Below are 24,215 nucleotides of genomic sequence, written 5' to 3' on the forward strand. Positions count from 1 at the left end.
CTTTTCCCCAAATCACCAAACATCCCAATGCACCAAGGGTCTCAAGCAGGAAATGAGTTAGACAGGAGGAGAGTTAGATGTTACAGAGGTGGAAATGAGGGCTTAACAATGAAACAGATGCTAGACAATCATGGAAGCAAATGTGGCAGCAAGGTTGGACAACCTGCCTCAGTTTCAGACAGTCACCAAGGAAGAAGTGGGCCATTCAGTGGCTTGTTGGTGGGAATGGAGTTGGAAGCCAAGGAAAGCACGAAACACAGTGTGCGCGCAGCTCTCCAGTGAAATGATATCGTATTTGTCAAGTAGGGTGCCGTGCACAATTCTGATTTGATGAAGACAGACGTGAGAAGCACAGCGGAACATCTGGAGTAACTTCTGAAATGTCTGGTTTGCTGCCGCTGCTACTGTGCAATCGAGAATCTCCGGAGGGAAGGCCCCAAAATCCCCGGCTTTGCCTGCTGCTGGCGACCGAGGCTGAGGTCGATAGAGATGGTACTCAGTACTCAGTGTCAGAGGGCTGATCAGAGCTCGAAGTTTTCGGACAACTCAGAGTTGTACTGTGGTCGGGCATGGCAGGGAGAGTTTTCTTCCTTCTCCCGTCTGCGTGAGATGTGGGACTTTCGAGAGACTCTGAACTTTTTCTTTTTTACTGTGCCATGGCCTGTTCTTCATCAAGTTATGGTATTGTTGCACTGTTGTAACTATGTGTTATTAATTATGTGGTTTTTGTTAGTTTTTCAGTCTTGGTCTGTCCTGTGTTTCTGTGATATCACACCGGAGGAATATTGTATTATTTCTTAATGCATGCATTACTAAATGACAATAAAAGAGGACTGTGTGTCCTCATAATCTAATCTAATCTAATGCATTTTACCCATTGTTGAGCAGATGGAAATTTCCACATCCTGTACTGGGGATCAATGGTGTGGGAGGGAAAAAGGGTCATTAATACGAGGTGGCAGTGGCAAGGCAAGGCAGAGAATTCATCATAGAGCCTCACTACTCTGAGAAACCAGGGTTTAATCCCAATTTCTGGTGCTGTCTGTGTGGAGTTTGCACATTCTCCCTGTGACTCCATGGGTCTCCATCCCCTGACCTCCCCCCACCCCCCAACCCCGGATTTTTCAAAGATAGATAGAGGGGCAGGTAGTGTTGAAGAAGCAAGGAGTCTTCAGAAGGACTTGGAAAGATTAGAAGAATAGGCAAATGAATAGCAGATGGAACACAGTGTAGGGAAGTGTATGGCCATGTACTTTGGCAGAAGGAATAAAGGTGTAGACTATTTTCTAAATGGGGAGAAAATTCAGAAATTAGAGGTGCAAAAGGGACTTGGGAGTCCTCGTGCAGGATACCCAAAAGGTTAACTTTGCAGACTGAGTTGGTGGTAAAGAAGGCAAATGCAATGTTAGCATTAATTTTGAGAGGATTAGAATATAAAAGCAAGGATGCAATGCTGAGGCTTTATAAGACATTGGTCGGACCGCATCTTGGAGTATTGTGAGCAGTTTTGGACCCCTTATCTGAAGAAAAGGATGTGCTGACATTGGAGAGGGTCTAGAGGAGGTTATGAGAATGATCCCTGGAATGAGGAGTATTCAATGGCTCTGGTCCTGTACCCACTGGATGTTAGAAGAATGAGGGCGATCTCATTGAAGTCTATCTATTATCTAAAGTCCTATATAGAGGGTGGATAGGGAGAGGATTTTCCATTGGTGGGAGAGGCTAGGACCAGAGTGCACAGCCTCAGAATAGAAGAATGTCCTTTTAGAACAGACAAGGAGGAATTTCTTTAGCCAGAGGGTGCTGAATCTGTAGAATTTATTGGCACAGACGGCTGTGGAGGCTATCACACACAAGACCGCAAATGTGCAAGAGGACAAACCGTGTAAATAGTAAAATCAGTAAACAAAAACACGTGGAACATGAAGCGCCGAGCCCCCAAAAATGAGTCCACGGCCGCGGAACCTGTTCAGTGCTAAGGCGAGAGAAGCCCATCCAGGAACCCAATAGGCAACAACCGCTCCTGAACCTGGGGGCGTGGGAGACTTGCACCTCCTAAACGGCAGTAGTCATGAGAAGTGAAGGAGACCGGTCAAACGCAGGCAGATGGCACTGAACACCTGTTCGTTTCCGTTCTCGGCCTCCACGATTTTCATGTTGCTTGATGCTTTAACTGACACAGAGTAATGGAGCCGAGCATGGGTTCATCTTGTACATATCCTGTACAGACCAGATGAGCATTTGGGAGACAGGAGGGATGGATCTGCCGCAGACACTTTCTGCTAGGTGGGAACTCTGCTCGCTGCTAACTGTTCAAGTTATGAACAGTTCATGGAACAGAGCCCTGGATGGGACCTAAAGGTGAGATGTTGAGTACATTTAATCTGGACGGGGGAAGAGACAAAAGAAGCACAAACTAGGGAGCACCCCCAATCCCAAAATGATTCCAACAATCCCATAGCTGCACCATTTCAAATATATATTTTTGTTTTACTGGTAGAGAGCCACATAGGATCAGCATTAACTCCCTACCTGTAGGTGATGGAGCCAACTACCATGGAGTGAAAATGGAAGAGGTAACTTACATACTGAAACGGCAACACAATCGCCAGGACAAAGCCACTGATGCAAAGGACCAGCAACAGTACGAACAGGACTCCTTGGCAGGAGGTGAAGTCAAACTGTAGAAGAGAAAATCCTGGTTCAGAGATCTCTGCTTGGGTTCAGATCAACTCAACAAATACTCAATATCCGTTTCCCTTCCTCTTCTCTCCTCTGCAAAATACTTGCCCCATCATTCTTGACAGAGCTTTCTGTTCAGTAGTTAGGCAGTAGAAGGCAGTATAAAGTACAGCAAAACACATTCTCCAATATTCATCAGATAACTGGCTCCCACAAACAATAAAAATCTGTATTCAAGTAATGAGGATTTTTCAATACAGTAACTAAATCAAGCCATAAGACATCAAGATGATTAGAAAATGGGGACCAAAGATTTTTGTCAAAGTACAGAATGTGAAGAGAGGGATTAGATGAGGGAGTTGAGGGAGAGAAGGCCAAGGTTTTGCCACAAGCACAGGTAATAATGAAGAACACAAGCTGAACACGGAGCGCAGGATTGGAAAGTAGAAGAGGCCACAGAGAAAGGAATAGGGGAGAGCATAGAGAGATTGTACAATAACATGGACTCTTGGCCTGACAGTACACCTCAATGATCTTGCCCTTCGTCTTTTACCTGAACTGTAGTTAGTTTCTTTCACATTTTATTCTACATTGTTGTTGTTTTACCTTGTTCCAGCTCAATCCACTGTGTAATGATCTGATCCGTATGAACAGTATACAAGACAAGCTTTTCACTGTATCTTGGTACATGCAATAATAATAAACTAATTTCAATATCTAAAAACCTGCCTACCAATGTCTTGAATACACTGGGTGACTGAGCATCCTGGGGAAGGAATTCCAATGATTGACCATAGAATTTCTGCCTGCTTGGTCCCAATTGACATTAAAAAGATATTAAAGGAAACTAAAGGATATTGGGCAAGTACAAAGTGGCACTGAGGTAGAAGATCAGCTATGATTTTATTGAAACAGGTAGGCACAAGGAGCTGACCGTGTCCTTATTTAGCTCCATGGTGGCATGGCATAAAGTAAGCAACTCAAGCAAGTGGCACAGCACCATGAAAAACCACTTCTGGTTTCAAAATTGGTCCATTTGATGTGGGGTTTGGGAAGAAAAAAGCCCACCCCACCAGGGGGGAAATATCCTCGTCTATTGTAGTGAAACCACATTAAAATATTAAACAGAAGCACTTTAACAAGGGCTGGCTGGACTGTGAGAAACCCTGCATTTAGGGGGAGGCATGGACAGCAAGTGCAGATCCAGGGCCAGAAGGAGAGGGAGTGCTTCCTCCAGCCCTTCAGGCAAGTAATCTCCTACCTTGGTCCACGCATTAGGGTTCTCTGGTCCCCTATGATCACTGGATGGGAGAGAAGAGGGGCAAAGTACCCCTCAGAAGAATGACAGGTGACCTAATTGAAAGCCTATCGAATGGTGAAAGGTCTTAATAGAGCGGATGTACAGAGGATGTTTGAGATGATGGGAGTGTCTAAGACCAGAGGACACAGCCTCAGAATAGAGGGGTGTCCATTTAGAACAGAGCCGAGGAGGAATTTCTTTAGCCGGAGGTTGGTGAATCTGTGGAATTCATTGCTACAGGTAGCTGTGGAGGCCAAGTCTTTATGTATATTTAAGGCAGAGGTTGATAGATTCTCAATTGGTTAGGGCATGAAGGGATACGGGGAGAAGGAAAAACAGATCAGTCATGATGAAATGGCGGAGCAGACTCGATGGACCAAATGGCCTAATTCTGCTCCTATATCTTATCCCAAAGCAGGACAAACCTGAAAGTAGCCCCAGGCAGCAACAACTTGTTTGGCATCTCCATTCCAGGCAGGTGAACAGGTGACCTTTCAAACCAAGGGGCTAAAATTCCACACCCTGGCAAGTAATCAGAACCAAATGGCTAATCCTCAGCGCCTGGAACTGTTGGATTCCAAGGACACTTGGCAGTGGCAGAGAGAAACAGATCACTCGCATGCCGTCAGCCCTAGCTACACCAGCTTACCTTTGTCTGGAAGCTGAATATTGTCACGGCAAAACACACCAGAGCTGTGATGGCGAAGCAAAGCAGGACAGATTTCGTGTTGTAGTAGCTGGAAAATGATATGAAGATTAATACAGAGTGATTAGTAAAAAAAACTATCAATTTTTTCTTTCATGCTATAAATCTGACATGGTTCCCTTCAGGGAGTGCTCCCCCATCAATCGCCTCAGCACAGACAACCATATTCCTTTCTCCCTCTTATATTTCAACCCATATTTCACTATGGAGGAATCCCACCCACTTTAAGAGCACAAGGGAAGACAAGATTGACCAGGCAGATGTGACAACAGGTCTTCTTTCAAAAGAAGTCTAGGGAGTGCAGAAAGAAATGAATGTTTAGGGGATAGGAATTTCCTAGGAGAGAACATGTCAGCTTAGGATGGTGCTAAGGATAGGTAGTAAAACAGAAAGGAGCGAGAGCACTGGCATTACTTCTTCCAATCTTGCAACTACTGCCACCTGAGCGGACATGAAAGTGTGCACAAACATCTCCATCTCCAGTCGCAAACCATCGCCGACTTTGGCATCTATCACTGGGCCTTCAGCTGGTCACTGGGCCCCAAATTAAAGGACTCCCTCCCCAATAGCACATCCAGAAGGACTGGTCCTGTTCAAGGCAACGGCTCATCATCTTTGAGGGGAATAAATTCTGGCCTTGCCTGCAACGCCCACACGCCAAGGATAAATAATTAACACAAGGTAGAACAAAAACATTCTAAAGACAAGTGGCAACAAGAAAATAGGAGAAAAAAGATTTTGCTGGATACACCCACGCTGGAGAAGACAGTAAGTCAAACAAAATGGTGTGGCAGCACAAATCTACCCACACACCCTGTCCAATACCCATGGAGTTCAACTGTCAAGCAGATCTGGCCAAAGCTGTTATTGGGAGAAGCCCCAACCTTCTACAGAACACAAGTCCAGTAGCAATCAAGAGGCACATGGCTCCCCAGATGGAGAAGCATCCAATATTTACCTGAAGTAGTATTGACTGGAACAATTCCACCCTCTGTGAATGGGTGATGACATACTCAAGGGGAGATTACCCTTGGGAATAACTCAATAAAAGATGATCAATATTAAATCTGTGCAAGCATCTCTCACAAACAATTAGCACCCTAAGTGTATAAATTATGCCTATAATGGAACTCATAGTTGTCTAGGGCAGTGGTTCTCAACATGGGCCATATGGTCTCCCAGGGGAGCTATGCCAGATTTCATAGGGGCCACAAGCAAAAAACAAGTAATGGGCCCACAGGAGTTTCTGAATTGGTCACTGCAAATTTACTGTTTTAATAAACTATTACTAAAATATAGAAATTAAAAATAAATATATGTAATTTATATGCAACACTGAATGAAATGAAGGGGAAAATATGCTTGATGGTGCAACTGAGGCAGCAGAACAAGTGTGTGTGTGTGTGTGTGTGTGTGTGTGTGTGTGTGTCTTTCTCTGTGTCTGTGTCGGGGGGGGGCATACAGTAAGTCCATTGTTATCTCTGCTGCTTGACCGCACCCTGTACCCTGCAAGGTGACCCACTGAGCCCCACTCCACAGCCACCCCCCCAAATCTGTTTTTCCTCCACTGACCCACACATGTTTATAATACTTATAAAACGTGATATGAAGGCTGCAGTTACTGCAGTGGAGTCATCTGCCAGCAACAGCTAATCTGCAGAGAAGCAAGAATGTGTGAAGTCTCCCACTGCATCACTCTCTACCAGCACAGTTTCCATTAAATCCCTGATATTTATTAGATCTTGAAAGGAAGTTCAATTCGCTTTTTTTTGGTAAGCACGTACTCTTTATTGCCACACAGAATTTGCATATATAGGATTTTGTTTTAAATTTGCCTAAAGCATTAATTTTTATATAAAAGTACTACCTTAAAAGCTAGTTTTATTTTTACTTGTATATTCAATACTGATACTTTTTCCACATGTAACTATACTTATAGTCTTTCAACATTTACTAATTTTCTATAGAGCCTGCTCACACAATTGTACTGTTGTTTCTGTTTATATGTACAAGACACACACACATATGGGGACAGCACAGAAGGACAAGACAGGCAAGACACTAGATTGCTTCAAAAAACTATGTGATAATTTTCAGAGTGAAAAAGCAGCTGAGATTTACAAAGGCTTACATGCACCTTATGAGATTTCAAACTTAATTGCAAAAGCTGGTAAGGCATATAATAGAGGAAAATCATTGATCCTGCTGCAGTCTCTGGTGTAATTTCTACTGTTATGAACAGAGTGCATTTGAAACTATTCAAGACATCCTCTTGAGCAACTCAACAGTATCAAGATGTATTGAAGAAGTGTCAGGTGATGTGGAAAAACAAGTACAGCACCCTGCAAAAGTCTTAGGTACATATATAGCTAGGGTGTCCAAGACTTTTGCACAGTACTGTATTTGTCGACGAGGAGCGGAGAGCGAGCTTGTAAATCTGGAAACGAATGTTGGGAATGGCAAGGGTGGAGTGTGACAGGAGGGGTGTGGAACAAGTGGTAGAGAAGGAGTGCCAGTAGCAGGAGGTGGCACAGGTATAAACACACCAGCCTCGAGACACCAGGCAAGGCTATTTGATTCCAAACAATTGGTTTATTGATCATTACAGAATGGTGCTTCCTGCTCCCTCCCCTCTCCCTTCCCCTTTTCCCAACCATGATTCCCCTCTCCCTGCCCCCTTCCCACCCTCAGTCCACAATAGAGACCCATATCAGAATCAGGTTTATCATCACTCACATACGTCATGAAATTTGTTTCTTGCAGCAGCGGAGCAGAGCAATACATAAAATTACCAGAGCAAAAGTCTTAGGCACCCTAGCTATAGTTGCACAACTGCAAGTTAAGAAGTTTGCCCTACAAATCAGTGAAAACACATTACATGAGAATGAAGCCCTTCTAATGACATATGTTAGGTTTTTGAATGATGTCCAGGCCAGTGAGGAAATGCTTTTTGCCCGAAAGCTTAAGACACATACCAAAAGTGAAACTATTTTTGAAGCAGTCAAGAGCTATTTCTTGGAGAACAAAATTCTGCTGGAAAATATAATGGTTGCTGCAGCTGATGCTGCTGCTGCAGTGGTAGAAAGACACAGAGGATTCATTGCCCATTTAAAAAATGCTGTAGCATACACTGCGTCATCCACCCATCAGCATTTGGTTGCAATAATACTGCGAGGACATTTGCATGAAACCCTTGCTGCTGTAACAATGGCCGTCAACATCATCAGATCAAATGCACTTCAAGATTGTCTTTTTTGACAACTTGTGAGGAAAACGAAGAAGATTTTGAATGACTACTAATGCATACAGAGGTCTGATCCTTATCAAAATGTAATGGTCTTCCATCACGTTTTTGCACTTTGTGATAGTATTGTAGCATTCTAAGTGATAAGCAGTTTAGAGAACAAATTGTCACTGCTAAGCCTGACATATTTTTCCTGTCAGATATATCTGAAAAACTGAACTTATTAAACAAACAGTTACAAGGAGAAAACAGCAATCTCATATCATGCGAAGAGGCCATCAACGCTTTCCTTGGAAAACGCAAACTTTTCAGCAGCAACACTGGACGTCGTAAGTTTATGTAATGTCCTTCACTGTCCACTCTTAAATAGAACTACGTGAAGATAATCTGATTGCACATCTTGATCATTTGAAACAACACCACACTGACATGGAATTTCAGCTCAGAGACCTGCTAGAGATACAGATTCCAGACTGGGTGGTGGATCCATTTGGGGTGAATGTGACTGACGTTGACACCACATTGTAATAATGTCTTATTGAGCTGCAGAGTGATATAACAGCTCAAGCAAAATCCAAACACAGCAAGCAAAAACTCTGGATAACTAATGATATTCACAAGGTTCCACAGCTCTGGGAGAAAGCAAAGTTGTTTTTAACTGGATTTCCCGATTCTTATCTGGTTAAACGTGGTTTTAGTCAAGCTCTTCACCTGCTACCAAAAGCTTGTAACTGTCTTAACATTGTGAAAAAAGGTTATCTTTGATTATCTTCAACCAAGTTGCAACCAGATATTCAAAAACTCACTAGTTTGCATCAGTCACAAGGATCTCACTAAATACCCAACGTAACAATAGTAAGCACTTTTTCATTGCCACTTGGAAGAATATTATATACATTATAAATATAGTATCCTATTCAGAGGTGCTTCAACTAGCACTGAATTGTCACACAATTTCTATTAATTATTTTTTTCCATTCTCTCAGCACTGCTGGCCAAATAAGCTCCAGGCATGTGCTATTTAACCACAGAGACAGGTCCTTCAGCCTGCCAAGATCACGGTGACCAGTCACCTCCCTACTTTAAATCTTATTTTAATTCATCATACATTCCCATCAATGCCAGATCCTATCCCTCACCTACACATTAGGGGGTGATGTACAGCCATCCAATTAACCCACCAACCTGCACAGCTTTGGGATGTGGGAAGCACCAAGGGCAGTCCCACGCAGTCACAGGGAGTACGTGTAGACTCCACACAGACAGCGCCCAATGCTGGGATTGAACTCAGGTCGTTGGAGTAGCGGGGCAGCAGCACTACCAGCTGCACCACTGATCACAGGCGAACGCAGCCCGCTCTGCACTGGACACACAAACAGAAGCAAGTGACCGTTCTTTTGTCTATGCCCCCTCTCTCCCCAACATGGGGGATGAAAGGGATTCTCAGCCTCTACACCCCAGATCAGATCAACTAGCAAAACACTAGGGTCACACTGCTGTCACTGTTCAAACAAACAAGCGAGGATGGTGAGGTGCGGGGTGCGGGGGAAATAGAGGTAAACGTCTTTTTTTTTTGCTCAACAGCTGATGACATTAGCCAGCTGGAGTTTTCATCACAGCAACAAGTTTGCTTATGAAAGCCTCTCCCCTGCTAGAAAGTGGTCCAAGGTGCTTCCCTGTGAAGAGCAATTAAAAAAAAAGTGGTGCATGGTGCACATACAGACTGACAGCACTGGAAAAGGGAAGTGTGGTCAGCGCACATACCTTCTCCAAGCTGGAGAGAAAATGACTACAGATGATGGGGGCTCGCAAGAAGTCATTGCCAAATGCAGTGCCCAAACTGTGGAAGGGGCTGTCATCAAATGGTGAGACGAAGAGGTTTGGGCTAAGGCTGCATTGTTGGAGATGAGGAGGCCCCTGGAGGAAACTGAAGAGCCAAGATCATGGAGGGATTTAAAGGCAGGGGTAAGGATATACAGGGAGCCAGTGTAGATTACTCACTCTAGGCCTTAACAACCTGCACCACTAGATTCAGGTTGGGGAGAGGACTCCAAACCTGACTTCATCCTTCGACCCAATTGGTTGTTTCCAACTGGAGGACTGAAGCACCAACTGAGTAACCAATGAAAACAACTCACTTGCTTTACTGTTATTACTTTTTATTCTAGTGAGGCATTTCATTGGCTTGTGTACTCTGGATATCATTCAACTGCTGAGACCTTCCCGGAGAATTGTGTACAGTTCTGGTCACCCCATTATAGGAAGGATGTTGAGGCTTTGGGGAAGGTGTCAAAGAGGAGGTTTTCCAGGATGCTGCCTGGTTTAGAGGGCATGTGCTATCATGAGAGCCTGGATAAACTTGGGCTGTTTTCTCTGGAGCGCCAGAGGCTGAGGGAAGATCTGATAGAGGTTTAAAAGATTCTGAGAGACATAGATAGAGTGGACAGAGAATATCGACTTTCCAGGGTTGAAATATCTAATGAGTGGTGGATGCCTGGAATGCGCTGCCTGTATGGTGGTAGAAGAAAATACATTACAGGCTTTCAAGGGATGTTTGGATAGGCACATGCATGCAAGGGAGATGGAGGGATATGGACATGGAGTAGGTAGGAGGGTTTGGTGTTTGGGAGTTTTTGATTTGCTTTTTATCTGGGTCAGCACAACACTGTGGGCCGAATGGCCTGTTCCTGTGTTGTACTCTTCTATGTTCTAAAGCCATGCAGTGTGTTCTTCCCCACTTCATGTGGGTTTCTGGACTGCAGTGGTGTACAGGCCCTTTGAGAATCAGTTCACAACTTGGGTGGTGTTCACTTTCCATTATTTGGCTGCGTTGCGAAGGTAACGAACAGCGTCAGGTCACAGATCTCTCAGTGGGTGAGCATCTGGGGGACAGTGACCACCGCTCCCTGGCCTTTAGCATGATCATGGAAAAGGATAGAATCAGAGAGGACAGGAAAATTTTTAATTGGGGAAGGGCAAATTATGAGGCTATAAAGCTAGAACTTGCGGGTGTGAATTGGGATGATGTTTTTGCAGGGAAATGTACTATGGACATGTGGTCGATGTTTAGGGATCTCTTGCTGAATGTCAGAGATAAATTTGTTCCGGTGAGGAAGATAAAGAATGGTAGGGTGAAGGGACCATGGGTGACTAGTGAGGTGGAGAATCTAGTCAGGTGGAAGAAGGCAGCGTACATGAGGTTTAGGAAGCAAGGATCAGCTGGGTCTATTGAGGAATATAGGGAAGCAAGAAAGGAGCTTAAGAAGGGGCTGAGAAGAGCAAGAAGGGGGCATGAGAAGGCCTTGGCGAGTAGGGTAAAGGAAAACCCCAAGGCATTCTTCAATTATGTGAAGAACAAAAGGATGACAGGAGTGAAGATAGGACCAATTAGAGATAAAGATGGGAAGATGTGCCTGGAGGCTGTGGAAGTGAGCGAGGTCCTCAATGGATACTTCTCTTCGGTATTCACCAATGAGAGGGAACTTGATGATGGTGAGGACAATATGAGTAAGGTTGATGTTCTGGAGCATGTTGATATTAAGGGAGAGGAGGTGTTGGAGTTGTTAAAATACATTAGGACGGATAAGTCCCCAGGGCCTGACAGAATATTCCCCAGGCTGCTCCACAAGGCGAGGGAAGAGATTGCTGAGCCTCTGGGTAGGATCTTTATGTCCTCATTGTCCACGGGAATGGTACCGAAGGATTGGAGGGAGGCAAATGTGTCCCTTTGTTCAAAAAAGGTAGTAGGTATAGTCCAGGTAATTATAGACCAGTGAGCCCTACATCTGTGGTGGGAAAACTGTTGGAAAAGATTCTTAGAGATAGGATCTATGGGCATTTAGAGAACCATGGTCTGATCAGGGACAGTCAGCATGGCTTTGTGAAGGGCAGATCGTGTCTAACAAGCCTGATAGAGTTCTTTGAGGAGGTGATCAGGCATATAGATGAGGGTAGTGCAGTGGACGTGATCTACATGGATTTTAGTAAGGCATTTGACAAGGTTCCACACGGTAGGCTTATTCAGAAAGTCAGAACGCATGGGATCCAGGGAAGTTTGGCCAGGTGGATTCAGAATTGGCTTGCCTGCAGAAGGCAGAGGGTTGTGGTGGAGGGAGTACATTCCGATTGGAGGGTTGTAACTAGTGGTGTCCCACAAGGATCTGTTCTGGGACCTCTACTTTTCGTGATTTTTATTAACGACCTGGATGTTGGGGTAGAAGGGTGGGTTGGCAAGTTTGCAGACGACACGAAGGTTGGTGGTGTTGTGGATAGCGTACAGGATTGTAGAAGATTGTAGAGAGGCATAGATAAGATGCAGAAGTGGGCTGAGAAGTGGCAGATGGAGTTCAACCCGGAGAAGTGTGAGATGGTACACTTTGGAAGGTCAAACTCCAAGGCAGAGTACAAAGTAAATGGCAGGATACTTGGAAGTGTGGAGGAGCAGAGGGAACTGGGGGTACATGTCCATAGATCCCTGAAAGTTGCCTCACAGGTAGATAGGGTAGTTAAGAAAGCTTATGGAGTGCTAGCTTTCATAAGTCGAGGGACAGAGTTTAAGAGTCGCAGGGTAATGATGCAGCTCTATAAAACTCTGGTTATGCCACACTTGGAGTACTGTGTCCAGTTCTGGTCACCTCACTATAGGAAAGATGTGGAAGCATTGAAAAGGGTACAGAGGAGATTTACCAGAATGCTGCCTGGTTTAGGGAGTATGCATTATGATCAGAGATTAAGGGAGCTAGGGCTTTACTCTCTGGAGAGAAGGAGGATGAAAGGAGACATGATAGAGGTATACAAGATATTAAGAGGAATAGATAGAGTGGACAGCCAGTGCCTCTTCCCCAGGGCAGCACTGCTCAATACAAGAGGACATGGCTTTAAGGTAAGGGGTGGGAAGTTCAAGGGGGATATTAGAGGAAGGTTTTTTACTCAGAGAGTCGTTGCTGCGTGGAATGCACTGCCTGAGTCAGTGGTGGAGGCAGATACACTAGTGAAGTTTAAGATACTACTAGACAGGTATATGGAGGAATTTAAGGTGGGGGGTTATATGGGAGGCAGGGTTTGAGGGTCAGCAGTACATTGTGGGCCGAAGGGCCTGTAATGTGCTGTACTATTCTATGTTCCATAAAATATATATGTTTTTTAAAACAAGCTCTCAACTGTGAATCTAATCTATCATTAAAAGATCAAGTGAAATGGGACAAAAATTAACAAGATATGCCTGATTAACATACACTTCAATGCAAGATTTGCTCTTAAAAAAAAAATTAAAATACCTTGAAATAAATCCAAGCATGCATGCAAAACTTGCGGTCTTTGGAAAAGGTTAAACGCAAAAAGAAAAACAGTTAATAATAAGATAGAGCATGAAATGATTGCCGTGACTATCTATTGGAATACCTTGACATCATTCCTGTCATGTAAGACATGGCCAGTGTCTGCAGAGTGATTAGAAAACAAATTAGAAGAATAACCGGTTAAACATCACAGATATCAGATAACCATCAACAATCAAATCAAACTTTTACAAGTCCTAATATGGTGATAACCACACAGCTTGCCTGTGTACATGCAATCTTTGAACAATGGGAGTACATGGAATTGCACAGCATCAGTAAATAACATGCAGAACATAGGAGGCCATTCAGCTAGTTAGGCCCATGCTTGGTCTCAGAGCACACTCATCATTCTGCTGTTCTGAGGAGCTATACGGCACATCTGGATGTGGGAGAAAACTATAGTGGCAAAGCTATACTACATTTCCCAAATGGGAGAGCCTCAGAACAGAAGGATATTCCTTTGGAACAGAAATAAGGAGCGATTTCTTTAACCAGAGCATCGAGAATCTGTGGAATTTATTGCCACAGACAGCTGTGAAGGCCTGGTCGTTTGGTAATTGTGGAGGTTGACAGGCTCTTGATTAGTAAAAGTGCCAAAAGTTACAGGGAGATAACTGGAGAATAGGGTTGAAAGGGATAATAAAAATCAGCCATAATGGAATAGCAGAGCAGACCCAATAGGCCAAATGGCCTAATTCTGTTCTTACGGAACCTGGAGCAAACCCACAGGGTGAAGGTGCAAACGCCACACAGACAGTACCTGAGATTAGAATCAAACCCAGGTCACCAAAGCCCCATCAATTCCTGACAGAGTTTCACTCCAAACCAACAGCGTTACAAGACAGAGGCGAGAATTGATTACCCAGACTGCTTGGGTGCAAGGTGGAGGAATTGAAAATTTCAAGTCAAGTTTGGAAAATTTTGGGGGTGACATTATAAAACTTCGTGGAACCATGGTAGGTTGTACGGAATTGTGGCAGTTTAGATATTATCTAATTGAACTGAGGATCAAGTTCAAAAGACCCAATGGCTTGCTTGTTCCAGTCCAAATTTTCCACATGACTTAAGGCTAGTTTCAAAGAATTGGCAACATTCAAGTCCGAGGAGTTTCTCCGGACTTTACTGCCCTCTGGTGGTGGAGGCAGTTAGAGTACTGCACTAGTATCAGTTAAAAGGTGCACACACCATTACTTTCTTTTGATCTATTTAGGGATACAGCGTGGAACAGACCCTTCTGACCGAACAGGCTGTGCTGCCCAGCAACCCACTCATTTAACCCTAGACTAATCACGGACAAATTTACAATGACCAATTAACCTACTAACCAGTACATCTTGTGGGAGGAAACTGGAGCACTCGGAGGAAACCCACACAGTCACAGGGAAAATGTACAAATTCCTCACAGACAGCACCAGAACTAAACTCTGAATTGCGACGCCCTGACCTGTAATAGTGTCGTGTTAACCACTACACTGCCATGGCGCTCCACGGAATATCGGCACCAAAACAAACTGGCTCACTAATTAATGTTCTTTCAAGAAAGAAACCAGTTACTCTTACCTAATCTGTGTCTGCACGCAACTCCAATCACACACCAAAGCCTAACCATGACATAGTGACCGTGCATCCATCCATGAGCCATGATAAAAATAACTGGCTCAGAGGCATCCCACTGCCAGTTCCAAAAGCATTCAGCAATAAGCAAGAGATGACCACGTGCAAACCCCAGAAAAAGCCAACAATTCCTCCCTGCTGGGTTGAGGCTGCCCATGCTAAGTGGATAAAGCCATCTGAAGAGAACTGCTTGAGGGCAATGGTAGCATAGCGCAACCCAGGTTCAATTCCCGTCGCTGTCTTTAAGGAGTTTGTACGTCCTCCTCATGACTGTGAGTTTCCTTCAGACACTCTGGTTTCCTACCACATTCCAAAGACATATGGGTTGGGAGGTTAATTGGTCACATGGGTGTAACTGGGCAACACAGGCTCGCTGGGCCAGAAGGGCTTGTCACCACACTGTATCTCTAAATAAAAATCAAATAGTTTGAGTAAACCCACTAACCTCACACACTGAAGAGACACAAGAAATTCCGAAGCAACATAAGCAAAGTGCTGGAGGAACTCAGCAAGTCAGGCTGACGTTTCAGGCCCAGACCCTTCGTCAGTATTAATGTTCCTCCAGCAGATTGTTTGGCGACAGCCTTTTGGGGATGTCCAAGTAACAGCAGAGCAAGTTACAGGTAACACAAGCATACAAATGAACTGCACAGGAAGAGGATGGAAAACAAACAGGGTAGTCTTCCTGCTTCAACACTTACAAAAATGCTCAGCAGAATCAGGTTCCATGGGAAATACCTCCTGTAACACACAAAAACAGGTCAGGGTTAACACACAAACTGCAGCTTGCTCATTGCAGTTCAGTCTTAGACCATTCCACCATCCAATCATGGCTGATTTATTTTCCCTCGACCCCATTCTCCTGCCTTCTCCCCATAACCTTTGGCACCTATCAACTTCTGCTTTATAAACTCAATGACTTGGTCTCCACAGCTGTCTGTGGCAATGAATTCCAAAGATTTGCCACCCTCGGGCTAAAGAAATTCCTTCTCATCTTTGTTCTAAAGCAATGTCCTTCTATTCTGAGGTTGTGCTCTCTGGCCCCACCTTGGAAACATCTTCTCCATGTCCACTCTATCTAAGCTTTTCAATATTGGATAGGTTTCTTAAAGGAATGCCGCAGGTTGCTTCAAGGCTTGTCTACCCCTCCTCTGTTAATCTGTTGCACAACTCAGTAAAATGAGTGTGTTTAAGCCAAGGGTGGGGGAAATCTTAAGGGATCTTTCAGGTTCTAGTAATGGGACCGGATGATTGGAACCCCCATCCACCAACACTAATATCCACTCCCTCTGCCACAGACTACAAAACACAATCCAGGCTACTCCAACAGCACCTCCCAAACCAAAGACCTCCACCACCAAGGACAAGGACAGAACACCACCACCTGCAGGTCTCCCTCAGAGCCCCTCACCACCCTGACCGGTCCATCATCACCGGGTCCAAATCCTGGACAGCTCAGCACCACCTTCGAGGGCAATTAGGGATGAACAACAAATGCAAACAACATCCAGATCCCAGAAAATTAATACAAATCAAAAACATTGGCTCTGTCAATAAGCTAGTGAATATAGGACACACACAAAACGTTGGAGGAACTCAGCAGATCAGGCAGCATCCATGGAAAAGAACAAACAGTCGACGTTTTGCGTCGAGACCCTTCTTCAGGACTGGAAAGGAAGGCGGAAGTTGCCACAATTAATCAGTGGGGGGAGGAGAAAGAGGTTGGCTGGAAGGTGAAGCCAGGTGGATGGGAAAGGTCAAGGGCTGGAGAAGAAAGAATCTGACTGGAGAGGAGAGTGAACCGTAGGAGAAAGGAACGGGGGGGGGGGACCCAGGGGGAAGTAATAGGCAGCTGAGTGTGCAAGTGTGTGGGTTGGGGGGTGGGGGTGTTGGCACACAGTCATGACAAGTAGTAGGCAGTGGGAATACAGAAATCCTGTTTTCCTGAATCAAACCAGGATCCACTCAAATCACTTGGGCTGTGTCGTTCCAAGAGAAGAAATATTGGACTATTCCTGCAAAATTATCCACACTACAAACCTACATGAGGCAGTCACTGTAATAATCCTTTGCTTAATTCAAGAGACAACGTAAGCACATAATCCACACACTTGCCAGCCATCCCACTTTGACAATTAATGAAGAGTATCCACCACATTATAATTACCTTGGTCCGGTGCAGCAGGCCAGGGTCAGGTAGGTAACAAAGAACACAGCACTGCAAATTGAAATAAAAAGGGCTGTTAAAAGGCAAGGTAGTGATTTTTTTTTAATAGAACAAACACAGAATTTACAATCATCTGGTTCACTTGTCTTCAGGGAGGGAAATCTGCTGTCCGTATCCATTCCAGCTAATTTGTCTTGGTTTATGTTTCAGACCAGCCTCTCACCATATCCTTCAATTGCTTTGGCGCCTCATTCTCCTATCTCACCTCCTATTGAAATGTGGTGTGGCAATCATGCCTTCTATCAGCATCTGTCATCAAGGACCCCCCACCATCCAGACCATGCTCTCTTCTCGCTACTACCATCAGGAAGGAGGCACAGGAGCCTCAGGTCCCACACCACCAGGGTCAGGAACAGTTATTGGCCTATAGCTATCAGGCTCGTGAACCAGTGTGGATAACTTCACTCACCACCACTCTGAATTGATTCCACAACCTACAGACTCACTTTCAAGGACTCTGCAATTCCTGTTCTCAGTATTACTTATTTTTTATTTGCACAATTTATCTTCTTTTGCACATTGCTTGTTTGTCAGCCTTAGATGATGTATAGTTTTTTCCATAAATGCTATTGTATTTCCTTATTTTCTTGTAAATGTCTGTAAGAAAATGAATCTCCAAGTGATGTCTGCAGACCTTGATAATAAATGTATTTTATTCCCTTCTTCCCTATGGCAGATGCAAACAGTGCACAGGTATTCTTACCTGAATGCACAAGCTACATAATGACCAGTACACACAGGGATCTGTACACAAAGATGACAGAGGAAAACAGACAAATAACTCACACTTACTATGAAGCCCAGTACCAGCCAGGATGTGCCTGAATGTAAATCTTGACAGGGTCACTGTATACACACAAGAAGAAAAAGAAAACACAATTAAAGACAACTTCAGAGTGAATTACCTGAAATGGAAATACAGAGATAAAAGAAATTTTGCTCCTTGAACCTACTGTCCAATTCAGTAATAAATCTTTAAAAAATACTCTGAAAGTGGCTACATAGGATGATAGGGTGGTAAGGCAGCAAATGACATGCTTGTCTTTATTAGTTGAGGCACTGAGTTTAAAAATCAGGATTTTATTTTGCAGCTTTATAAAACTCCAGTTCGGCCACATTCGGTTCTGGTCGCCGATTTTGAGGCTTTGGAGAGGGTGCAGAAGAGGTTTACCAGGATGTGGCCTGGATTACAGAGCATGAGCTGGAAGGAAAGGTTGGACAAACTTGGATCATTTTCTCTGGATTGACGAGAGGGGAGACCGGATAGAAGTTTACAGGATTATGACAGGCATAGATAGGGTAGACAGCCAGCATTTTTTTCCTCAGTCGAGATTTCTAATAAGTATTTAGGGCGAGAGAGGGGAAGCTCTAAGGAGGTGGTGGTGGAGGCAGATAAAAAGGCTCTTAGATAGGCACATGAATGTGCAGGGGATGAAGGGGGAAAAAAATTGATATTGGGTAGATAGAAGGCATCACAAAACAGAGGCAAAATTTGCGCAGGGCAACAGGAACCTCGGAACAGATTGGGCATAATGCACATCTCCCAAAGTAGCCCAACATGAACACTGATTATTCATCACACGGTTATTAGTGGGATCTTGCTATGAAAAAATGTTGAAAAGGTAAATGTCCCACATTAAAGGGCTTTGGGACACTGTCATATCACACACCTCTATGAAAGCATACTTGATTGAGTTTGAAAACAAGCTGTTAAATTCAAACAACACACATCAAAGTTGCTGGTGAACGCAGCAGGCCAAGCAGCATCTATAGGAAGAGGCGCAGTCGACGTTTCAGGCCGAGACCCTTCGTCAGGACTAACTGAAGGAAGAGTGAGTAAGGGATTTGAAAGCTGGAGGGGGAGGGGGAGATGCAAAATGATAGGAGAAGACAGGAGGGGGAGGGATAGAGCCGAGAGCTGGACAGGTGATAGGCAGAAGGGGATACGAGAGGATCATGGGACAGGAGGTCCGGGAAGAAAGACGGGGGTGGGGGGGTGACCCAGAGGATGGGCAAGAGGTATAGTCAGAGGGACAGAGGGAGAAAAAGGAGAGTGAGAGAAAGAATGTGTGCATAAAAAAGAGTAACAGATGGGGTACGAGGGGGAGGTGGGGCCTAGCGGAAGTTAGAGAAGTCAATGTTCATGCCATCAGGTTGGAGGCTACCCATACGGAATATAAGGTGTTGTTCCTCCAACCTGAGTGTGGTTTCATCTTTACAGTAGAGGAGGCCGTGGATAGACATGTCAGAATGGGAACGGGATGTGGAATTAAAATGTGTGGCCACTGGGAGATCCTGCTTTCTCTGGCGGACAGAGCGTAGATGTTCAGCAAAGCGGTCTCCCAGTCTGCGTCGGGTCTCACCAATATATAAAAGGCCACATCGGGAGCACCGGACGCAGTATATCACCCCAGTCGACTCACAGGTGAAGTGATGCCTCACCTGGAAGGACTGTTTTGGGCCCTGAATGGTGGTAAGGGAGGAAGTGTAAGGGCATGTGTAGCACTTGTTCCGCTTACACGGATAAGTGCCAGGAGGGAGGTCAGTGGGGAGGGATGGGGGGGACGAATGGACAAGGGACTTATCCGTGTAAGCAGAACAAGTGCTACACATACCCTTACACTTCCTCCCTTACCACCATTCAGGGCCCAAAACAGTCCTTCCAGGTGAGGCATCACTTCACCTGTGAGTCGACTGGGGTGATATACTGCGTCCGGTGCTCCCGATGTGGCCTTTTATATATTGGTGAGACCCGACGCAGACTGGGAGACCGCTTTGCTGAACATCTACGCTCTGTCCGCCAGAGAAAGCAGGATCTCCCAGTGGCCACTCATTTTAATTCCACATCCCATTCCCATTCTGACATGTCTATCCACGGCCTCCTCTACTGTAAAGATGAAGCCACACTCAGGTTGGAGGAACAATACCTTATATTCCGTCTGGGTAGCCTCCAACCTGATGGCATGAACATTGACTTCTCTAACTTCCGCTAGGCCCCACCTCCCCCTCGTACCCCATCTGTTACTCATTTTTATGCACACATTCTTTCTCTCACTCTCCTGTTTCTCCCTCTGTCCCTCTGAATATACCTCTTGCCCATCCTCTGGGTCACCCCCCCCCCCGTTTTTCTTCCCGGACCTCCTGTCCCATGATCCTCTCGTATCCCCTTTTGCCTATCACCTGTCCAGCTCTCGGCTCTATCCCTCCCCCTCCTGTCTTCTCCTATCATTTTGGATCTCCCCCTCCCCCTCCAGCTTTCAAATCCCTTACTCACTCTTCCTTCAGTTAGTCCTGACGAAGGGTCTCGGCCTGAAACGTCGACTGCGCCTCTTCCTATAGATGCTGCTTGGCCTGCTGCGTTCACCAGCAACTTTGATGTGTGTTGCTTGAATTTCCAGCATCTGCAGAATTCCTGTTGTTTGCTGTTAAGTTCAAACCTTTTTTTTAAATTACGGAAAAGTCACTACTAGAATGAAAATTAAACCACAAGGCCGTTTATGAGCCAATGACCTGGAGGAAATCTCACCAATTCTCCTACACAACCATAGCCTAGTCCTGGGCCAGACAGATGCAGTGGATACAACACCTGAAGAACTGCTGATGTAATTTAAGGAAAGGAGCTAATTTATAAGGCATGTAATCCCACACAGGAAGACAGTAAAAGCCTCAAAGTTAGTGAATGTGGGCAAGTGACTGGTGAAGGCAAAAGAAATGGACTGCTGGCTGGTAAACAAGTATCAGTTTGAACAAGCAATAGTGGACCAGGACAGCAGTAGTCCACCTTATGGCAGTGCCAGCCTCTTGCCATCCGGCTGTTGCCCTTTTGGCAGCTTGCAGGGCTGTGCCCTGGTGACAGAGAAAACAAAGACCATTGTCATTATTGCAAGTTGTCTCACCCCCCCCCCCAGTGATGTCAGAATAAATCATTTCATTTGGTTCAGCCCCAGCGATGCCATTTTCTATGCAATCCAAAAAAGGGAAACAAGTTGCACAGAACTGAGGAAAGTATTCATTTTCGTTTTGTGCCAAGATGGAGGCAAGTGGACAAAATGGCACAGCTGGCATAATGCTGCATCACAGGTCTGAAACGTTGGCACCCACTCTGCACTCCCTTGGCACCAGTTGATAACCCATTCCCTCAGTACTGGTGACTGCTGAACATTGCCAATCCAGGTGAGAAAAGAATGCCAAACAGGTCATTGAACAAGGCTGGAGACACAAAGAAATAAATAAAATGGTGAATTCAACATTGGACTATAGAAGAAGTCAGGGTAGCAAAACCAGAGGTACGAGATGCTTCACACAGTCAGATCATGCCTCGGTGCTGGAGGGTTGGACAGCATGGGGCAAATCCTGGTGGAGGGTGATCGGTTACAGCAAGTTGCACAAGTTGGGTCTATAGAAACCAGTGCTCGAGTGATATTGATAGAAGCTCAAAAACAAGCATCTTCATAACCACAGACAGCCAATAAGGATTTAGGGAGAAAAGTGGGAAAAAAAATCTGACGAGTACTTGGAGCCCAGACTTCTCCAGAGCTGGGCCTGGCTCCAGACTGGACAGAGGAATGAAGATCTACTGTCTCCACTAGTCCAAAGTCAAATAAGCATGGGCATTCCTGGCGCAATTCAGAGTAGGTTCAGCATATGTCAGTGGGTTGGCACCAACTTGACACTTGCTTATATCGTGTGCCACCTTGCTGTACCTGCTCAGCACCTGTCCACTGCTCCTCCTTCACCTTTCCAAAAATCAGCAGTGAACCACATTGTTGGAGATAACCAAAGGGAGGCTTATCTGCCAAATTTTCAGCACTGGGGACGGCCTGAAAGAAGATGTCCAATTCCCAGCTCTGACAGCTTTCATTGTTAAGGAGCATACAATTAGATTTAGGAAAAAAAAACATTAACTTGTAAACTCCAGAACCTAATTTGTGCAAAATAACTGCACTCCATGTGTGCTCTTTTGCCACTTTAATACACCAGTCACATTACAGTGACAGCAGGAAGTCAATGGAAGCATCACCACTTAGACAGAAACAGTAACCTCCTACCAGAAGGTGAATAGCGCAATAACCCCAGCCGTGACGGAGAGTTGAATCATCAGGATAATGTAGACCTGCGGAAGGGAAGAACAAAATAACAGCCACTGGCAAAAGACATCAAAAGCAACGGGCTAAAAATTACATTGAGAGGCAACTACAGACCTCTACCAATCACTTCAAAATTGATGCAAACAAACTTTTTCCTTTGCAAACAAGAGTTCTGATGATCTGCAATGCAGTGCCTGAAAGTGATGAAAAGAAAGATATAACAATAAATTTTAAAATGGGAATGGGAGGCATGAGGAGTATCTAAGACAATTTAGGAAGGGTAGATGAGTTGGAATATTTAGACAATTTAATTAATCTGGCTTCTGCTCCCTTCCTTCCCAGTCCTGATGAGGGCCTCGGGCCAAAATATCAACCGCTTATTCCCTTCCATTGGTGCTGTCTGAATTTGAGTTCTTCTAGCATCTTGTGTGTTCCTCAAGATTTCCAGCATCTGTGGACCAATTTTCAGCTTTTGGCCAATGAAACAATGCAATATTGTGATAAATTATTCTATACTGCTTTACAATTAAAGCACAGCATTTGCAACAGAGGCTATTCAGTCCATTGTGTCTGTGCCAACAAAACAGATATTTAAGCTGATCCACTTCCCAGCTCCTTCCATCACCCTGTAGGTATAAAAAGAACGTACACTGTGCACTCACTCAGGTTAGGTATTTCTTTCAATGTGATCAGGGACTGTGGATCCACGATCTCCTCAGGCAATGATCGCTAGAATCCCATCACTGATATTGTTGGAATTAACAGAGCTCCCAAATACAAATGGCAGGTGAAGTATTTGCATATTAATAACCCAGGATCACCCCCCTCCCCCCGGAAAAACATTTCAGTAACTGAGTGAGAAACAGGGCAGACTGCAATTGTATTCATGGACACTAACTAAAGAGGAGGCTGCTAAGATGTCTCTTATCACCCAAACTGCCTCTGAGATGCACTGGAGTATTTAAAATTAAATATCTTTTGCACATTAGTTTCTTGTCAATCTTTGTGTGTAGCTTTTCATTTGAGCCATGGAAACACAAGGGTATTCCCTGTCCCACCCCACCTCTGGAGCATAGAAGGTGATTGGGAGTAAAATATCTCAGGGAGCTGACAGGTGAGACGGAGAGAGAAAAGCTTTCTCCACTGGCTGGAAAATCTGTGCCTGCAGAAGAAAAAAATTAAAACTAATCATTTCAAAAATGAAGTTAAGAGGGTCAGGTAGATGACAGCAGAGAAACAGGTTTTCCACACAAAAGCTAATTTCAAAGCAAACCACAATGAAATTTTAAAAAATGATATTGGGTATAGCCAGCAGGTCAGGCTGCATCTGAGCGAGAGAGGAAAAAGAACCAATGACCTTCTGTCAAAACTAGAAAAGATCCTATGTAAGGTTAACAACCCAAACCAGTTTTTCAATCCACGGGCATTGCCCAACTTGTTGAATGCTTCCTGATATTGTTTATAATTCAAAATTTCTTCATCTGCATTTTTCATGGGTTGAATGAGGTTAGAAAAAAAAGATCAATATAAATCAATGTTTGATAGTCTGTACAGTCGATGGGCTGAAGGTCAATTCCTCAGTGCGTTTTCCCACTCTAAGTGCAGACGAAAAATAAAGGGGAAACAAACCAAGAGGAGAAAAGGCAGGAAAGCAAAACAAATGACAAAGTGGGAAGGGAAAGGAGGTTAACAAAAGCTCTGGTGTTTAACCCAGTACCTTTCTGATGAAGATCCGGCGAACATTCTTATCGTCCCAGCTGAATGAAGAAAACATCTCACTTTCACCAGAGAAGCCTCCGCTTCCATAACTGGGGCTACGGCCTAATCAGGTAGAGAGAATTAGAAAATACTTAATCAGCTCTTGACGTGCATTTTTACAAAGCAAAGCTGCCAACAACCTGGTCAGCTGCAGCAAACTTCAAGCAGTGCTCGATGAGCACATTTTCTTATACAAGGGAAGTGCCAAACTGTTGAGGGGTGGATTTCTGCCTGGAATGTCAAAGTGAGGCCTTGTCT

The 24,215-nt window shown here is 44.6% G+C and overlaps 1 protein-coding gene across 3 annotated transcripts in view; it reads right to left on the bottom strand.

The window, feature by feature from the left end:
* LOC134340318 (protein lifeguard 2-like) overlaps nucleotides 1-24,215 on the bottom strand; it is a 68,380-nt gene that overhangs the window by 4,967 nt on the left and 39,198 nt on the right. For 2 of the 3 annotated variants that reach the window (XM_063037403.1, XM_063037404.1), the window contains 8 exons: nucleotides 23,917-24,020; nucleotides 22,161-22,225; nucleotides 17,905-17,958; nucleotides 17,053-17,103; nucleotides 15,587-15,626; nucleotides 13,333-13,370; nucleotides 4,632-4,719; nucleotides 2,586-2,681 (listed from right to left, as the gene is read on the bottom strand). In XM_063037403.1, coding sequence (XP_062893473.1) covers nucleotides 2,586-2,681; nucleotides 4,632-4,719; nucleotides 13,333-13,370; nucleotides 15,587-15,626; nucleotides 17,053-17,103; nucleotides 17,905-17,958; nucleotides 22,161-22,225; nucleotides 23,917-24,020 — 536 coding nt within the window. The remainder of the gene's footprint in view (nucleotides 1-2,585; nucleotides 2,682-4,631; nucleotides 4,720-13,332; nucleotides 13,371-15,586; nucleotides 15,627-17,052; nucleotides 17,104-17,904; nucleotides 17,959-22,160; nucleotides 22,226-23,916; nucleotides 24,021-24,215) is intronic. The other variant, XM_063037405.1, reaches the window with a different exon arrangement.

Source organism: Mobula hypostoma, chromosome X1, assembly GCF_963921235.1.
Source record: "Mobula hypostoma chromosome X1, sMobHyp1.1, whole genome shotgun sequence".
Lineage (NCBI taxonomy): Eukaryota > Metazoa > Chordata > Chondrichthyes > Myliobatiformes > Myliobatidae > Mobula > Mobula hypostoma.